Here is a 19,632-nt window from a genome sequence, read left to right as displayed (position 1 = left end):
CCCTCATTCCTGGGGGTGGGGGAGTGACCGGCTGTGTGGGGGGGTTCAGCCTAACCCACGACACTCTTAGAGATCTGTAAGGTTATTTTTAAGTCTTGAGTAACTTAAAAAGTTAGTGAAGAACTGCAACGAATATTACAAGTAGTTAATAAAGTGGAAGCCAGGTACACCAGAGATTAGCGATGACCATGAACGTTAATCTGTCCTGTGGAAGATGATGGGGAATTTTCTCCGACACATTCAATTTTAGAAGTGCTGAGTCTTATCAGAAACATCATGTTCATGCCAGGGATAAAAAAAAACAGTTAATAACCTGAAAAAAAAAAAAAAAATCGAAATCTGAAAACTAAGTCTATCATCGAGAAAGGTTAAAAAATTAATTATTTGGAAAGACCATACTATTTTTTTCTAATTTCTGAAAAAAAAAAAGTCAATGCTTAAAAATCCAACATTATTCCTGAATTGTATTATGACACCGTGGCAAAGAAAAGCAAGAGAAGCACAACTAAATCTAAGTGACATTTTAAGCTTTTTTTCTTTGTCAAATGAGAAATGCAGCAGAAAGAAATTTGATTTCTGTCCTAGAGAGAATTTTGAAAAATTTGCAAGTTCAAAGCATAAGTGCCTGGACAGAGTATATGTAAAGATGCTAGTAAACGTGCTTTACAATGTGTCTAAACAGTTAGGAAGCATCTTAGCAAGACAACTGTTGTATATCCTTTTCCTAACTAGGACACAGCCACCTACTGAATATTCTATCAGTCAGTGAAAGGTATCTATGACATTTTATGATCTCCAAGGTCAGTCATATTGCAGAGTTACAAGATGAAACCAGAAGCCTAAAAACAATCAAAATTTTGTATAAGCTAATGTATTTCATCCACACATATAACGCTTTATACAACTCAAGTTGTGTTACACACAACAGAGGAGACTCGTATTGCGTGTACTCAAACTACCTGGCAATACAAATCCTAGAGACAGTGCTTGCACCTAGGTCCCGCAACAGTGAGGGAGACCAGCTGTGGGGATACTGATATCCTGGAAAATCTCATTGCCATACCATGCAAGCAGTATAATACTAGGCAAAATAACAGCTAAAATAAAAAAAAAAAAACCAACCCACAACCATATATACATACAAAATATCTGAGAAAAACCAATTCAAAATTAACAGCTAAAAGACCCAAATCAGTTCAGTTTTAACTAACTAGACGCGACCTTTTAAAATAATGATTTTACTGTTCCTTACACTCAGGCAGCTCGCATAGTGCAGATGTTGCTGTGGAGCTTAGTGCTGCAAGATTTAAATCTTTTACTACCCTAACTGCCAACTGAAAAGATTCACCCAGTAGCCCATCCTGATCTTCTAATTAATCCATGTGGAAATTATTTTGAGAGACTGAAGCATGGATTCAGCGGATTTCCAGTGGTGCTCCATTGCCTGAGAGCAATATAAACCTGGAGAAAATACTCAAGAACACTTTACTTTTGAAAATAATCACATGATTATGATGTGGATTGAAGTCTGGATGTGTGATTTTTCCCACAAGTAAGTGAGAATGGACAGAATGCCAACAAAAGCAGCAAAATCAACTGTAAAAGAAAGTACCTTTGGGAATTTGGCAAGATAATCAATGCTTGTGAGACTTCTGAAGTCTCCTACTGGGGAAGATGGGGAGGCGAAAAAAACCCCACCAAAACACAAACCAAACGAAACTTGGAAATCCTTGTACATTTGTTGAAAAGTCATGACACTGTAACCTAGTAATATATAGTATAGGATAGATATCCCTGTTCCTTGCAGGGGGGTTGGACTAGATGACCTTTGAAGGTCCCTTCCAGCCCTAACCATTCTATGATTCTATGAATATATATTATATTAACCTATGTAATTCAAATTATAGATTGTAAACATACACAGATTTTCTATTCTGTCATTCAATTCCTAAAAAATGTGTTCTTAAAAGTTCTAAGCAATATGACTTTTACCATATAAATATGGCATTTTCTCCTAACACTCCTACTGCTACGAATCTACACTATTCCATTTTTTCTCTTTCAGAACCACTTGATATTTTAAATTAAAACTCAAGATAATTAATATATGTTGTGTAGCATGCATTAAACGCTACGTAGAGGAATATTAAAAAATGTGGACAGTTTACCATCAAAATGAAGTCACAAAACACACTGCTCTTATACTATATATTTCCTTCGTAACAATTCCACACAACAATTTTCACCCGTATCAGTGGGTGAAAGACCTATTTATCTGTTATTCTAGTATCCCCAAAAGTGCATAGTTGCTGCAAAAAGGTGTTGGTTTTTTTTTTAGTTTACTGAGCCAAAATAAGCCCTTCTTGATGGTGTCTCATGTGAGCCAACTTTATTTTACTACTACAGCATAATTAAATGCTGAACTGATAACATGCAGTAACAATGCCAAACAAATGCCTGTGTTAGCAAGCAGTATAATAAGGCTTACCAGTGTGATTGTTTGCATATAAAGTAGTTGCAGTGGTAGCTCAGCACTATAGAAAACAGATAAGACTGGAAAGTTTCAGAATCCTCCTATATAGATATTTTGAAAAGCTAATTCCACACCCTTCAGTACGTATTATAAACAGCTTAATTTTTCTTGTATACTTTTTACTCTGAATGATTAAAACAGTTCATGGAGCTGCAATATAAATCAGACTGCAGAATCATTTTCAAATGTATGATGATTGGTGCCTCACAATACATAAAATAATAGTAAAAAAAAGACATGTTAAGTGATATTAGCAAACTATATAACTACACCTCATGAAAGCCACATGTTCTATTCTTTGGATCCAGTTGACTTGATCCTAAAACAAGAGAAGGGACAGGGTAAACATGGCAATATCCTAAATTTAAGCTTTCCTTATTTAGGAGGAAGCTTAGGGCAGTTCTGTTCTCCTTCTCAAACACATCGTAAGTAGAGCAGACCAAGTAGCTAAGGTAGTGACTAGATATTAGACCTGCAAACCAAAGCTGTGTGTGTGTCACTCTTGAGATGTATTCATTAAAGTATTAAGAAAGAAGAACATCTTTTGAAGCCCTTATCCTGAGGTAAACCTTTACTGCCCAAAAGGGTGGGCAGTTCAGCCTTCAGATATCCAAAGAAACAGTATCAGGAACAAGAAACTATGTTGGTGACTTCAAAAAGGTTTTAAGGAATGTCAGAGAATACTGTTTGTCTGAAATTTGTCACTAAGTTTTCAGAAAATTATTTGTACACCTGTGTTCGTATAGGCAAGTTAACCGTATGTTCATTTTCTTCTCTAATCTGTATCTATAAAAACATAAGATGTTTAGCTGGGGAAAAAAAATGGCAAAAGCATGCCTATAAATATGCAGTAACACACTCATTGAAAGGTTTTTAGCTTTATTCTTCAGATACAATTAAAAAAAATTACCATAGCTTTGGACATTAGCACTATAAAGAACTAGAATTAATATAATTTGGAGTCAAGAATCTTTACACCTATCTTGCTTACCAATATATGTTCCTATGCTGTTGAGTCAACCAACTGTAATTTGTTTTGAAAGACAAATTTACTCAGTGATATATTTCAGCAATAATAACATCGTTAAAAAAGTTTCATAAATTACATATTTATGCTTCGATTTTGTTAGTCACAAAACTATGGTAAATGGAATATTACTTGCAGCAAGTTTGTATAAAGAGGATCTCTGAATCTTCATGGAGTGTGGAAGAGAAAGTTCAGTAAAAACAGATCAAAGCATAAGGCTGTCATCTGATGGGCAAAAGAAATAATACAGAAAAAGAATCTGGATTTCTAAGTTACTTTTACTTTCTTAAAGAAGTTTAGCTTCTCAACTCAAAAACATGGAGTTATCAGCTGCCTTATAAAAACACAAGCCTCAAAAAGAAAGCTTGCCAAAGCTATTTTTACATAAAAGATTCAAAGGCACCCTTCACTGGGGTCACTGAAGTTACACCAAGAAGAATTTAAATCTTGAAACTAACTTGTTCTTGTATGAAAAGGTCTTCCAACAGAATAGTTCATATACCGTCATAAAACGAGATCAGAGAGACACCCCAGGAACTGCATTGTCAAGATACAAAAGCTGCAATTTTGTAATAAGTGTCTCTTTCTTTTCACTTAAAGCAGCTCAATTTATAAGCCACTTTAATATTGCTGTAAGTGTGCCAGGCGCCTGCCCTCCACTGCCTGGACAGAGCAAAGGTCTCCTGTAATAAGCAACAAGCTGCCTTTACAGTTGCTGCTCTTATAACCCCCTTGTATGTCCTCTGTTCATTTCATTACACACTTTGATAATTAGTTAAAAATTGAGAAAGGCAAGAGAGAAAATTCACACAAATACGCGAACAAATATGACATGTTCATGACATGAATATAATCAGTTTGCATATTGGCATAAATAACAGCCATTTTCCCCATTCAAAATTATGTTCCTGTTACATTATTTCCTGTGTGTGTGTGGTATTCAATTGTATAATGTGGTACATTCCTACTTTCATCAAATACTGTGATGTTATTAATAAGGGGTATTACTGAATGCACATATGGAAATGTATTAATTCAAATAACCAGCATGAGAGGTGATTGTCACTATGAAGTCTGAAAGGAAATCTGTGCTGAACGTTCCTGATGAAAACGTCTTTCTTTGATGCTCAGAAGGTTCTTCTGCTTTTGATCACTGATATCTCTCATTCTGACAGAGCTCTTATTCAAGCACAACACATCTTCAGACTGGTAACATTGTAACAGTATCATAAATCTTTAAATACAAAGCCTTTGAGCAGGCAATTCACATAGCCACGCATGTGTGCTGCATACTAAATTAAGAAGAGAGATAAGAAAGCTAATAGCGTTTCCTAATCTATATTTCACATGCACAAGCGGATGGTCATAACTGTCATTCTTAAGAAATGAAAAAAGTCTCAAAAAACAGGCTGAAAGGGATCTTGAAACACTAAGGCAATGGCAACCATACTTAAAATGGTTAAAAGAGAAAATTTACCCTCCTGTGCAGCAGCTTTCCTCCAATTGACTTTTAGTATGGATTAATTTATTTTAAAAAATTTCTCTAGCAGCCAGAAATGCCTACTAATAGGATTATCTGAACATGGGATAAGAAATACAAAGTCTTGCTCAAATCAGAGACTTTGCTCATGGCCAGCTCAACACAGGTTTGCTTGCGTCAGAGATAAGTCATATTGAGCTTCATGCAGTTTGACCCACTGAATCACTCTGATCAATGTTTAAAAAAACAAACCAGCTTTGTACAGAAAAATAAAAGGATTTCACTAGGATATAGCTTTCCATTTCTGGCAGCAGTTGGAAAGACTACATGGTAGTGGCATCCTATGCATAGACATCATGGTATTTTTCAGACTGCATCAAACAGCCTTTTTTATTGTGAGAAAACTTAAGAGTAATTCATTAAAGAAGGAGTATATGTAAGTAATTTGCTGACAGATAAATGAATGGCTACCCACAAACATGTTTATCCATCCTCAAGGTTTTCAGTCTAAATAAATCTCTAAATACTCGCTTAAAAATGACATATTCACAAAGACACACAAAAGCAAAGTTATCAGCCCTTTCAGCATCTGTATCTGTAGTTTATCATCCTACTTTTATTAACTTTCACACATGGTGTCAGCCATCATTATTATGCTACGTGGAAGGAGAGGAGCAGAAAAGAAGTACAGCTGTCCCCGGGACAACTTATGCTTTCCCTGCCCACCTACTTGACTGTGAGAGACAACCTATGGTCCTTGAAGGAATCTAGTTGCTAGTGATCCCATCCCATTCTGCTCTGTTGTGCCATTTGAAAACAAGCCTGCTCCTTAGCTTCTCACTTAGGTCTTCTGCTAAAAGTAGAGAAATGCATGATGCGCCATAAACATCTACCACATCTTAACCCAGAGCTCTAGATGGAATCCTTTTATCTCTGTGACCAACATACTCTCTTTGATTAAAATCACTGATTATTTCAAAAAGTCAGTAATGAAATCTAGGTAACAACAGAAATTACTTTCTCAGTGCATCGCATATAGCAGATTCTCACATTACAGTAACTTTATGTTTATAACTAGATATAACAGCTAAAGAATTCGCTGTTCTTGTGCATTTAACACAAAACAATCAAAGAACAGGCCAGTCAGGTTCAAGACACATTAGAGATACTCAGTTTCATAGCCAGCTCAGTGTACAAAAACACACATTGAGATTTTAAGAAATGTATAACATGTTATTATATAATTTAGAGGAATTATTCTTACTTTTTTTTTTCAAAGCCTCAACTGAAAACAGTTTCTGTGCTCTATTGCAGCATTAAATAATAATAACTGCAGCTACATGAAAAATGAAAATGATGAAATGAAGGCACCAGACTTACCAGAATGCATAAAAAGTGAATGCTAATGAATGAAGCCTTTTGAAAATAGAAAGTCAGGTGCATGCATCAAAGCTGGCTAGCATTTATTTAGCCTATAATCTAGTCAGACATTGACCTTGTCAGAGTTACAAGGATTATTGTATTTTTATATACATATATATGTATGTATATTACTCTTAAATTATACATTTTACAAGAGCCACATTTTATTAGGCAAGAAATTATGCACTATGAAAGTAATTGCTTTAAATTTTGTATTCTTACATTTAAATGTAACAGTGGCAACGCCAGAAGAATTCTACTTGTCTTTTTTTCTTACATTCCTCCTCTAATGATGTAAGATGCTTATTAAGCACAGGACCACTTGCCAATACCTCCTTGGAAACCTGGAGCATTCCAAACATGACTGCTTCAAATTTGTGCTGAATCTCATTACAACCCAAGAATATCCTAATTCAACAAACAATTTTTGGAGCAGTTCCACAAATAAAGGATGTATAATCAGCTTTTTCCTAATGACAACAGTGACAGCAATAATATAATTACTGTGTGGCAAAATCCTCTACATTATCATATGCTTTAACAGGCATCTTTAGAATCTTTTTTCCAGCTGTCACCTATTGATATATCCTGATGGCTAGAGAAATACAGTTAGAACAGCTAACTCATCCTCACAATATGTTAGAGGACATTGGATCACTGAAGTAGAAGAATCCTCCCTTGGTGTATAAACAAGCAGAGAAAAACAATGGCAATTGAAATTGAATTTAAATAGGGTTTCAGTTTTAGCACAAAAAATATGTCAGCCCAGCTACTTCCACTGCCTACCCTTCTACCAGAAGGCTCACTTACAGATTTTTCACTTCTTGCTAATTCACTGGCGCTCTTGCTTATACTACAGTGAAACATATATTGTAAATCCAGCAATCACTGATTTGATTAACAAAGTGCCAAATAGTATTTTAATGAAGATTACTCTTTGAATTTGTAAAGTTTAAAAAAAAAAAACAAACTAGAGTCAAACAAAGTATTATATAAAAAAACACTTTTTATGTGTGGTTAAATGTTAATTTGGCAAGTCTCCAACATAATTTTCTAAAATATACTTTTCAGTTGATAACTTGAAATTCAGACTCAGTTTGTTGAATTATACCCTGAGGCTAGCCAACATAAGGAAAGCTGCAGTTTCTGTTGGCATGATACAGACTACACTTTCAAGCAAAATGTTGGTGGGAAGGCATCTGTAAGTAATTAGAAGAACTGGGATTGATACTATTTTAGAAAGCCTTTGTTTTGCGAAAGAATGAAACAAAGGAAAAAAGTGTCGGTCTGCTATAATGCTATATTAAAGATCACAAGCACATCCTTTCATTTTAAAACAGAATTTATGTAGTAATTAGAGATACATTGTAGAGCACACTTTATTTGATTTCACAATTAAATAATTTAAGGAACTTCTCCTGCCCCCAGTTTGCAGAAAATAACATGGAAGGACAAAAATGGTATGAATAAAAAAAAAAAATATTTTAAATATGACATTTCTTCCCTTTTCTTGTGTATGCCTGCATTTTTATGCATAACTAAGAGCCATGTACTGAATTTCAAAGCATTATTTCTCCGCACTGCCATAAGGTCACACTCAGACTGTCTGCTGCAAAAAACAGTCACACAGAAAGGAACTAGTAGTGAGTTTTCTGTACTACTTGGAAATATTGTCCAGCTCTATGGATATTTAAACAACATATGAAGCATTCACTGTTAAAATCAACAGAGTTAAAACATTATTCTGTTTTAAGTTGCAATTGCTTGTTTACAGTGATGAACAAGAGAATCTAATTCATAGGCTATTTATTTATTTATTATTTGAAAATACACACCGCACATTTGGATTAAATGCCAGCTAAAATAAGTGAACCTATGTATATAGACAGAAAAGCACTTATTTCGACAGCTTAAGTACTATTTTCACTTTCAATAGCTGCAATTTGAGCGTGCAGTATTCTGTTGGATATGAAATGTATTTCCAAAATAGGACTTCTATCATATAGGAAAAAAAAAAAAAAAAGAAGATTCTCAACTCTTCTCCTAGGAAGGTTAGTGGTAACTGGAGTTCTGCCTTAGGAAACAGTGGAAAGCTCTGGAATGACAGAGAAGATATGAGAATTTCAGCTGAGATAAAAGCGAGAGAATTCGTGAGCAACAAGAGCTTGGATTTACCACAAGTGCTCTTCATCCAGATACCGGCCACCTTTGTCAGAAGGCTGAGACATGCATTTGGTGTTGGGCACATGCCAGGAAGACTCTTGTCTATTTTCTGCTGCTTAAAATACACCAGCCCTCCTTCTAGAGCTGCTGCACAGCAGTGATCAGCTGTTATTATGGGAGGCGAGTAGACTATGATATCTACTGAAAAAAAATTAAAACATCTACCTTTCCAGAAGAGGATGGCAGCAGCCTTCCACTCTCTCTTGAGCTGGACCGGGAGGCAGTTTTACTCATACTCATTTCCTCTTCACACCTGGATATCTTCTTTTTCAGTTTCTCTCTTCTTTGCTGGTCAGCAACTTAGGAAAGAAACAAAGTTTGTTGGGTCCACACTGAAATATTTTAATTTTTTTTTTTTTTTTGTCTGAAGTGATTTGAAAACATCATAGAGCTTTCAAATTACTCAGCAAAGTCAGACCATTGAGATACCTTCCACTTCCAACACACAACAATTATAAAAAATTACCTGTATTCTTGAGAGAAAAATATTAAGAGTAAGCTGGTAGCTGAAGCTGTATGTTAGCTGAAAGTATTCCTTAGCTTTGAAGTATTCTCATCTCACAACTAATTCACCACTATGCAGGAATTCCAAGGTCAGTTTTGCTAATAGAGCACTCTGCTCAAAAACTCACAAGTTTGCTCACAAATTTTTATGGATAGAACTCCTTTGACTGTACTCTCATCCAGTATTTCAGCAAAAAAGCATGTTTACTGTGAGTAAATTTGACATGTAAAAAATCCATGCTCAAACGGAAAAACGACAAGTAGTCTTCCAAGTACAGAAATCCATGGCAAAACAAGCATGTTGATGTCAAGAACATAAAAAAATGAAGGCAAACACTGTGAAAAGGTCACTGTCAGATCAGGAGGGGAAATTGTTATCAGTCTACATTGGTCTGCAGTCCAAGACCTTGCTCACAGTGCCCATGCAGCACATAAGACTAGTGAGGTATCTCTGCTACCAGATAAAGAGAGGAGTCCAAAAGATGGGTAAATTTTCTGTGTTCAAGTTTGCTATCAGTCACCTACATCTGATATCTCGCATAATACAGTTCAACGTTTTTGTACATTGCGAGCACCCAGGTGCCACAGATGAAGTTCACAAAGCTGAAAAATCCAAACGAGGCTGATGAAAATCATTAATAATTTCATTTCCAAATGGGAAATGAGGGTTTATATAAGCAGGCACACTTTTGAAGTCTGTATACACAACGAAACCTGTTTTAACTCCTGACTACATTTCTTACTGACTTGACCCAGACCCAAGTGTATGAATGGTTTGTTTGATACAGATAGAAGGCCTTTGCGGATTTCTTCTTCGGTTTCAGAATGTATTTATATCATACTCTGGTAGATCCCAATCTTCACACACATTACTATACTTAACGCATGGAAATGTAAATAACTTTGTGGATTGGTGTGGTACATTCTTCTAGACAGCTGAGAACTACAGCAATCTGCGGACATTTAATCAACCTTTAAAATACATTCATCTGCGTACATTAACCCTACAGACATGTGAATCTCTAGGAATTATTTAAGTACGTATATTCGTTTTATTAAACAATTTAGTTCCCTTTTAAACTAGAAATTATTCTTTCAGATGCAAAATCCTTGCTCTCATTCCTCAGGGAAGACCCTCTCTTTCAATTCCTACAATTGATACATAAAATACAAAGTAATTTTTCTTACGGTTGTTGATTTATTCAGCATATTCCATTAGAGTACTTACAATATGATGTTGCTTTTATTACTGGAAAAACATTAGCTGAAGTTAAGACATGCTAAATTCTACAACTCTGAAATAAAAATGTGCCTTGTAACAGAAGGAAAAAATACACCATACCATTAAAACTCAATATTTTTCTTCTTACACTAAATTATTATTATGTGGCTACTCTAAATTACTATTATTTCTAATTGTGTTTGTCTTAGAAGTTACAGATGAACACTCAAAAATTAGCTACAGGTCAGAAGTTTTGCATGTTTGAGATACATAATTACGCTGGGCCAACAGAGTGTGTCTATGTGTGCACATGCATGGAAGTTGTAAAAACTCAAGTCTTGCCTACTGCTCAGGTGATGGCTGAAATGAATGTTGGATAAATATCTCAGGAAATAATGAATGAATGAGGGCTCTACAAAGCAAAATTGCAAATCGTACAGAAGTATGGGTGTCTCATTTTGTAAGCGTGAGTAGATGCCCGAAACAGAAATTTCCTTACACTCAAGAATTTAGGTGGTAAGTGGGTTTGTCTAAGACAAGTTTAAACACTTTATTGCATGTTCTACCTGAATACCATGGCTTAACAGAAGTTTCTGTGTAAAATGCAAAGTGGTGTGAGTATTATTGCAAAATTCAGTTCTCGTGTTGTCCTTATTCCGCTCTTTACAGGATAAAATCTGAGATTTAACATACATGGACAGACTGTCTTTACTACTGGAGATCAAAGCTATAAAAGCCAACTCCTAAAAATCTCCTCCAGGACTGTGTGCTGTGACTCTTCTCAGCCAAAGCACGGCTTATGCCTATTGGTAAAGAAAGAACAGTAACCATGCCAGGATGCTAAGGCTATCTTTGTTGTCAGAATGACCCACTGGGACTACTGTCACCTGCATGGGAAATCTGAAGTCTTTGCCTCACACCAGTCATACAGTGAGCTTAGCTCAGCTAATCCATAAAGTGTGTTCTAAAAGCTATAAAGTCACTCATGTGTACTAAAAGGCAGAGCAGACATATGCAAAAGAGACTGGCAGAAAACCATAGATTCATAGAATGGTTAGGGTTGGAAGAGACCTCAAAGATCATCTAGTTCCAACATCCCTGCCATGGGCAGGGACACCCTCCACTACACCAGGTTGCTCAAAGCCTCATCCAGCCTGTCACTCCCAAGTCCTTTTCCTCAGGGCTGCTCTCAATCCATTCTCTGCCCAGCCTGTGCTTGTGCTTGGGATTGCCTCGACCCACATGCAGGACCTTGCACTTGGCCTTGTTGAACTTCATGAGGTTCTCACAGGCCCACCTCTCTCTAGCCTGTCAAGGTCCCTCTGGATGGCATCCCTTCCCTCCAGCGTGTCCACAACACCACACAACTTGGTGTCATCTGCAAACTTGCTGAGGGTGCGCTCGATCCCACTGTCCATGTCTCCAACAAAGATGTTAAATAGCACTGGTCCCAGTACTGACCCCTCAGGAACACTACTCGTCACAGGCCTCCACTTGGATATTGAACCATTGACCACAACTCTTTGAGTGCGACCATCCAGCCAATTCCTTATCCACCGAGTGGTCCATCCATCAAAACCATGTCTTTCCAGTTTAGAGTCAAGGATGTCGTGTGGGACAGTATCAAATGCTTTGGATAAGTCCAGGTAGATGATGTCAGTTGCTCTTCCCCTATCCATCAATGCTGTAACCTCATCATAGAAGACCACCAAATTAGTCAGGCAGGATTTGCCTTTAGTGAAGCCATGTTGGCTGTCACCAATCACCTCCTTATTTTCCATGTGCCTTAGCATAGTCACCTGGAGGATCTGCTCCATGATCTTGCCAGGCACAGAGGTGAGACTGACTGGCCTGTAGTTCCCTGGGTCTTCTTTTTTCCCCTTTTTAAAGATGGGAGCTATGTTTCCCCTTTTCCAGTCATTGGGAACTTCACCAGACTGCCATGACTTCTGAAATATGATGGATAGTGGCTTAGCAACTTCATCCACCAGTTCCCTCAGTACCAGCGGATGCACCTCATCAGGTCCCATAGGCTTGTTCAACTTCAGGTTCCTTAGAAGGTGTCAAACCTGATCTTCTCCTACAGTGGGCGGCTCTTCATTCTCACAGTCCCTGCCTTTGCCTTTTGTGGCTTGGGCTGTGCAGCTGGAGCTCTTGCCAGTGAAGACTGAGGCAAAGAAGTCATTGAGTACCTCAGCCTTCTCCATATCCTGGGTAGCCAGGTCCCCCATTTCCTTCTGGAGAGGGCCTGCATTTTCCCTAGATTTCTAGAACAAGATGAGCGTTTGGAAAGAAACATGCGGTTTTAAAAGGGAGATTTATCTGTTAATTGAAAATGTTTCTCACTGTTCGAGCTATCTGCTGCTTCAAATCAATCACGGATACAGCTTCTTTAGCTTTCAGTGAGATTAACAAACTAAATTTGACAAGAGTGCCCTTGGCATACTGTCATAGACTAGCGGGAAGTAAGTATCAACTGCATTTATTAACAGATATTTAATAACTTCACTGCAAGTAGCTTTTACTGTACATTGGCTCCAGAAACGTATCGCATCTGTAGAGTCAAATACGGGAAAAGTTCAAGACAATAAGTACCTTGTGACAAATAAAAGAAAAAAGCAAACCACTGAGTTTCTTTTCATCTCTTGAGTAAGGAAAATCTAAATGTTTAGGAATGAAAAAAATACAGCCTATAGATCCAAATAACATGAGTCCCTTTTAAAGCCTTGTAAAAGACTTTGAGATTAATTGTATCTCATTAACTGCTGTGCTCAAAACCACCAAAAACATTTATAGCATAATAAAGAGAAAGTGTGTAAGAATATAAAAAGGTAGTGATTTTTGTGTATCAGATAAACTCAGAGTCTGTGAAACTAAATTCTGTAACTTATTGCACCCACCCCATGAAACCGTTCTCTTAATTCTGTCAGCAATGAGAGGAAGCACAAGACCGACCATAAATTTTAGAAGTTAAACTGTAGCATTCTTCATAAAAAGCTCCCTATAAAATGCTGCTCAATCTGTCATAGAACTAACACTTGTGCCTAGGAAAATAGCCTTTTTGCAAAGAGTTTACCACGCTTCCGAAGCGGAGATCACATGGCTGTATTTCCATGTTAGAATACACCCTCTATAGGCTTGATTCTTTTCTTCCTTAAGCCTAGGCTGCAGCAGTGTTTCTAGACACATGCTTAGAGTTATAAAAACAAAGTCATAAACCAGGAAGAAACAAAATAATTGTACATACCACACTCCTAGGCAGCTTGAAAGCTCTGCACTTATTAGGACAGTAAGATTTGGAATGCCACTGGTTGTCCTTTGCTCTGAATTTCCAATCTCTAAATTTATCATATGTTACATCACAGTACAGTTGGCAGTTAACCTTCAAGTTATTTCATTTTTGATGCAAATAATCCAAGGCAGACAATGAAATATTAAGTCAGATCTGAGTTCAGCTTGCAGAACAATGTATCTCAAAAGAGTTGTGCAACACTGAGCATTTCTCTGTTGTGTTTTTATATCAGCTATATTTGCAGTAACATACTTCTGATTATTTCCCTTATGAATTCTCTTAGACAAACAATGCAAACATCAACCTCATTTCTGCTGAGCTTGAAGGGCCTGCAGCATCCATAATTAACACGTTCAGCATATCAGTTGGTGATATTACTTCTGCAAGCCAGCTCTCCCTGCTGTAAGAATTTTTACTATCAGCTTCATAGTTCTGCACAAATTGCCAGCACACCATGGTTTAAGCACCTGGGGTGAGATCTCATCAAATGCAAATGGAATTTTGCCATTGGGTGTGAAGTTCGGGTTTCTCCTAAGTCTAAATCTATATTTCTTAACATAGAAATTATTTTCGTACTCTAAGAGATGATTCTGCAGTCCTCTTCGTATCCGTTACCAGTAGCACTGTTTAATCAAATAAGGGAAGAGTCACCATGAAAAAAGGTGACAAAGAATTTATTAAGGGCTTGATACTACAGTCTTGATAGTATCAAATAGAAAGTAATGTTTGTATCATGCACTTCAGAAATGTGATGCTGCTTGGCAAAGCTACTAATGGCAGAATTTGGCCATTGCTAAAGCTTGGAAATAAAGCCTAACAATAATAGATGAATCCTTCAGAGGAATTTCAGGAGAGGCTAGCAGCACAGGATTATCCCAAATATATCCACCTCTGATCCTCATATGGGGTCATCATCCAACAGATATCTCATAGATACTTCTGTCAGCCGTATGAAGAACACAGCAGCCTCTGCTCAGCCTACTACACAGAAATGGTGAAATGCTGCACCAATGCTGAGAAAACTTCTGAACCTGGTCAGGTAAACCTCCATTCCTGTACCGTAGGAGAGGTCTGACTGGCTTCTCGTTGGGCTTGGACAGTGGATTTTATCTCAGAGTACCACTGGGGCAGCCACAAGACTCAACAGAAAAGTTTAAAATCAAAAGTAGGGACATTTTGTGAAAGCTTCCTGTAAAACAGCAGCAACAATAGATAGACAGTTTTTCACAAATCTCTGCTTTTCATAGGATAAGGGGTAGACAAAGATAATATAAAATACGTATGTGAGCACATTGAAAAATTAATTTTTAAATACAGAATTAGGTAACAGTATACATAATATACATTTACTGATATTTTTACTTGAACAAAATGCCTAATCCCCCTCAAAGTCTGAATTGTTGTTCCCTGTCCACCTCCCCAATCCCTCACTCTCTCCCCGGGTAATTAAGTTCCATCAGTGCTAGAATAGATTTCTGGTGGGTAACTTCTCAGAATACGTTTTTTTTTCTTCCTTCTTCTTTCCAGCCCCCACCCCAGTATCAGAGACCTGCATTCCCAAGCACACTAATCACTGGGTTCAGGTGGTACTATCAATATGCCCTGTGGAAAATCCTTTAAACATACAAGTTGAAAAGTTAGTCCTATTAGAAACCAGGCATGTGTAGCAGCAGCTGTCTTACTTGGCATAGCTTTTGTGGAGTTTTCTGGCACAAATTCCACAACCACAGACTTCTAATGGCCACTGGTATCAATCAACATGCTTGGACTAACTCTGAACATAGAAGTTTCACATTTCAAGAAGTTTCACATTTTAACAACTATTTTAAGTCAATAAGGCTGATCTAATACACAAGAACATGCTCACTGCTAGCCCAGTGGCATGGCAGCTTGCCTACTTTGCTGCCAGCTAAGATACCAGGAAAAGAACAGTGGAAACTAAATCCACTTTAAGGACAGAACACATTCAGTTGGCCAGGGAGAATGCCAACGACAGTATCATGTTTAATTCTTAAACACTAATGACTGATTCATGGCAACAACCCCAAAGGGAAATACTCACCTGCTATTTTAGCAGTACATGAAGCACATTTTGAGGGGACGTTTTTTAACTCTGCAGGAATTCTGTTCTGTAACTTTATACTATTAATAAATCTTAGTATTTCAAATTGAAAATTTACACCCATTGCCAAATTTCTTTTGAAATAGAGGGGAAACAGAAATGTTATTTGGGATGCAATAAGTAATAAGACAAGAAATACAAAAAGAAAAAAGTAATAATATGCTTCAGTTGAGGCACAGAACTACTGGGAGAATAAAGCTGTAAAGCCCTGGACCTCAGTGACACTATAGAGATTCCACCCATATTCAGTAAAATTGATGCTGCAACTGTGCCTGGATGAAATTTGTGTCCCATCTCCAGCAAGAAAAAATAAATTGGTTTGAAAATATTCTAAAAAACCTTTTCCCTTACCTTCTTCCTCCGTACATCTTCAATATTCTTACTGCCTGAGCTATTGGCTGTCATCTCCACATAATCTGTTTCTTAAAAGACAGAGGAAGAAAAACTCTTCTCTGATAGACTGCCAGGGACACTACAAATGATATCTTGCAGTGAGCTTAACACCTGAACATGTAACACTTGGTTGCACTATTATTAACAGTACAGAAATCTGTAGTTCTTGATGAACAGTGCATAGAACACTAGGAAAAAACCTCAACCACTTGAATTTTAGGTATGAAATAAATCAAAATAATTTTCAATTTCATTCTAAACATCTTGAGTTTATAAGAACAGTGCCCCCAGCACAAGAAGGACATGGAGCTGCTGGAGTGAGTCCAGAGGAGGGCCACGAAGATGATCCGAGGGCTGGAGCACCTCTGCTATGAAGACAGGCTGAGAGAGTTGGGGCTGTTCAGCCTGGAGAAGAGAAGGCTCCGGGGTGATCTTATTGCAGCCTTCCAGTACCTACAGGGGGCCTACAGAAAAGCTGGAGAGGGACTTTTTACAAGGGTGTGTCCTATCACTACATTTCACAATGTAGTGATAGGACAAGGGGCAATAGCTTTAAACTGAAAGAGGGCAGATTTAGATTAGATACAAGAAAGAAATTTTTCACTCAGAGGGTGGTGAGGCAGTGGAACAGGTTGCCCAGAGAATTTGTAGATGCCCCATCCCTGGAAGTGTTCAAGGCCAGGCTGGATGAAGCTTTGGGCAACCTGGTGTAATGGAGGGTTTCCCTGCCCATGGCAGGGGGGTTGGAACTAGATGATCTTTGAGGTCCCTTCCAACTCTAACCATTCTATGATATACAGGACAAAGGATGCCTGAGTAGCCTTAACCTTAAATAGCTTGAAGGCAGTGAGACCAGTAATGAAGAATTTGAAAGTAGATGTATGCCATGGAATTATCCGTTTATTTACAAATTTCAGCCCACGTGACAGTTTCTTACTTGTTTATAAAGCGATCTCAGGTGACAAAACATATGAAGAAAGCAGGTCAGAAAAGATTATCAGTTACATGCACACATTGAGTATCAATATTAATCCTCAAAGATTTTTATTAAGAAAGGATTATCTTAAGTATTGGGTAGAAACGAAAATCCTGAACCTATTGCAGATGGGCTGCTTTTACTGTTGCCCATCACAAAATGACAATTTCAACTATACCATCTAAGGCCCTTATATTACACCATCCAAAATTTGCCTTTTAAAACTGGAATTACTATGATAAATGCTTTCAAGTAAATTTAGTTCTGGTCATAGAATCATAGAATGGTTTGGGTTGGAAGGGATCTGAAAGATCATCTAGTTCCAACTTCCCTGCCATGGACAGGGACACCTTCCACTACACCACGTTGCTCAAAGCCTCATCTAACCTGGCCCTGACTGTTTACAGGGATGGCACATCTACAGCTTCTCTGAGAAATCTGTTCCAGTGCTTCACCACCCTCAGAGGGAAGAATTTCTTCCTTATATCTAACCTAAATCTACCCTTTCTCTGTTTAAATCCATTATCCCTTGTCCTATCACTACATGCCCTTGCAAAAATTCCCTCTCCAGCTTTTCTGTAGGCCCCCTTGAGGTACTGAAAGGCTGCTGCAAGATCTCCCCAGAACCTGACGGTGTTTGAATTGGATTGGAAAAATCTTTTAGCTACGCAGATATTTCAACAATGGAATGGGTTACTCAGGTTGCAGAATCTCCATCCCCAGAGGTTCTAAGACTTGGCTGACTGATCTAGTGTTGGCAGAAGTCCTATCTTGAGCAGGAAAGCTCAGGGAGGACTAAATGACCTCTGAAGGTCCCTCACAACCAACATTTCTGTGACTCCATGAAAGCAGAAGTTGAGCTTCCAAAACATTAGGAGAAACGACAATGCATACAAACTGAGCTGTTGAAGAGAAATCACTACATAGGAAATCTATGAACCAGTGTATCTCATGTCTATCCAGTAGAAAGACGCTCTTCCGAAACAGTAGACAGAACCAGCAAGCAAGCTATATAACTTTTAGCCTTGCGTCTGGGGCAAGTGCTGAACTGCAGTGAAATCAGATGTTGAGACGTTTCTGTCGCTCTTGCAGAAAAAAAAAGGAATCTCCTACTGCAAGAAAGCAGTACTTTATGCAGACAATTTAAGATGAAAATGTAATTTGGAACATTTTTCATCATTGCAAAGTAAATCCACTATGTTAAGGAATATTCTTATAAAAAGATACTGTTGATATAAATTTGCTTTATTACTTTGCTTTCTGTTTTTCATTCAGCACTCTCATTTTTATTACAGAACATGAAGCACCTCACAAAATAAAACCTCAAAACTGAGGCAGAGAAATAACACTGTCTTGATAAGCCACTTTTAGGGAAAAAAAACACATTATTTATTGCTTTGTTAAACAGATTTTTAAAAACGGCAAATTCATTGTCACTTTATAATTGCACAATTCATCTCACTGCAGAACATCAAGTGAACAAACTCTATGTTAGAACTGAGCTAAATCCAGGCATAAAAAGCTCTAAGCACACTGGATACTCAGCTCTGGGAGACCCAGAAGTAAGTCCAGCATGTCCTCCCAATGAATCCTGTGCTAACTAGGATCCCAATGCTTGAGCTATGACACAGCTTCACCTCATGACCTAGCTCTATTTTGAGAATATAATAAATTTCAACTAAGTAACAATTAGCACTCCCACCTCTTAGGCTACAATAACAGTAGGTAAATTAAGGAATTTTTTTTTTTTTGCAATCAAAAGCTTTTTTTCCTCCTAGCTTTAAGTTTTTTTCCTTTGTGAACAGGAAACATCTTCTAGGGCTGTGTTGATTGCTTGCATGTTCTAGAAAGATAAAACACATCAGCAGCTTCTTCCAGGCCAGTTTGAAAACAGGTGAAAGAGCAATTCAGCTCTTTTTAGTGTACCAATTTTATCAAACAGATGGGTAAAAACAAAAGCGGCAACAAAGGTGAGATGTTTCCATCACACCCTGTTTGTGATCAGGACAGTTACATAGTCAGACACCCGTCTGAGTAAGATGAATTGAAAGAGAAATATATTGCACAAAGCCTTGCTATCTGAAATGGAAATTTCCTCACTACAGAGCACACCTGCGAGTGTCATGACAATTATCTGTAAAGGTTAGGAGTGTCACTGTCTCCCAAAATGAACTCATTATTCAGGGAAACTCATTCTGGTGTGAAACACACAAGCTATCAGCTCAGAAGCATTTTATCTGTAAAGACAGCAGACTCTAAAATAAAGGGGTATTTGTTGGTGTCGAGATAGACCCAAGACATGAAAAGGTATGGAATAATAACTGTTAATTACAGAATCTAAGAAAGATTCTAGCAGATGCAGAAAGAAAAGCTACAGGAAGTTTTCATTACACAAATACACAGGTGTAAACATGCTTCTTTCACCAACCCTGTATTTT

At 37.5% G+C, this 19,632-nt stretch overlaps 1 protein-coding gene across 1 annotated transcript in view; it reads right to left on the bottom strand.

Annotated features, from left to right (window-relative positions):
* SPATA7 (spermatogenesis associated 7) overlaps window positions 1-19,632 on the bottom strand; it is a 45,720-nt gene that overhangs the window by 10,360 nt on the left and 15,728 nt on the right. Inside the window, exon 5 of the mRNA XM_086613622.1 lies at window positions 8,851-8,984. Coding sequence (XP_086469748.1) covers window positions 8,851-8,984 — 134 coding nt within the window. The remainder of the gene's footprint in view (window positions 1-8,850; window positions 8,985-19,632) is intronic.

Source organism: Tauraco erythrolophus, chromosome 6 (genome assembly GCF_009769465.1).
Source record: "Tauraco erythrolophus isolate bTauEry1 chromosome 6, bTauEry1.pri, whole genome shotgun sequence".
In the NCBI taxonomy this organism is placed as follows: domain Eukaryota; kingdom Metazoa; phylum Chordata; class Aves; order Musophagiformes; family Musophagidae; genus Tauraco; species Tauraco erythrolophus.
Note: the sequence above shows the minus strand (reverse complement) of the source record. Positions and strands in the feature narration are given on the sequence as shown.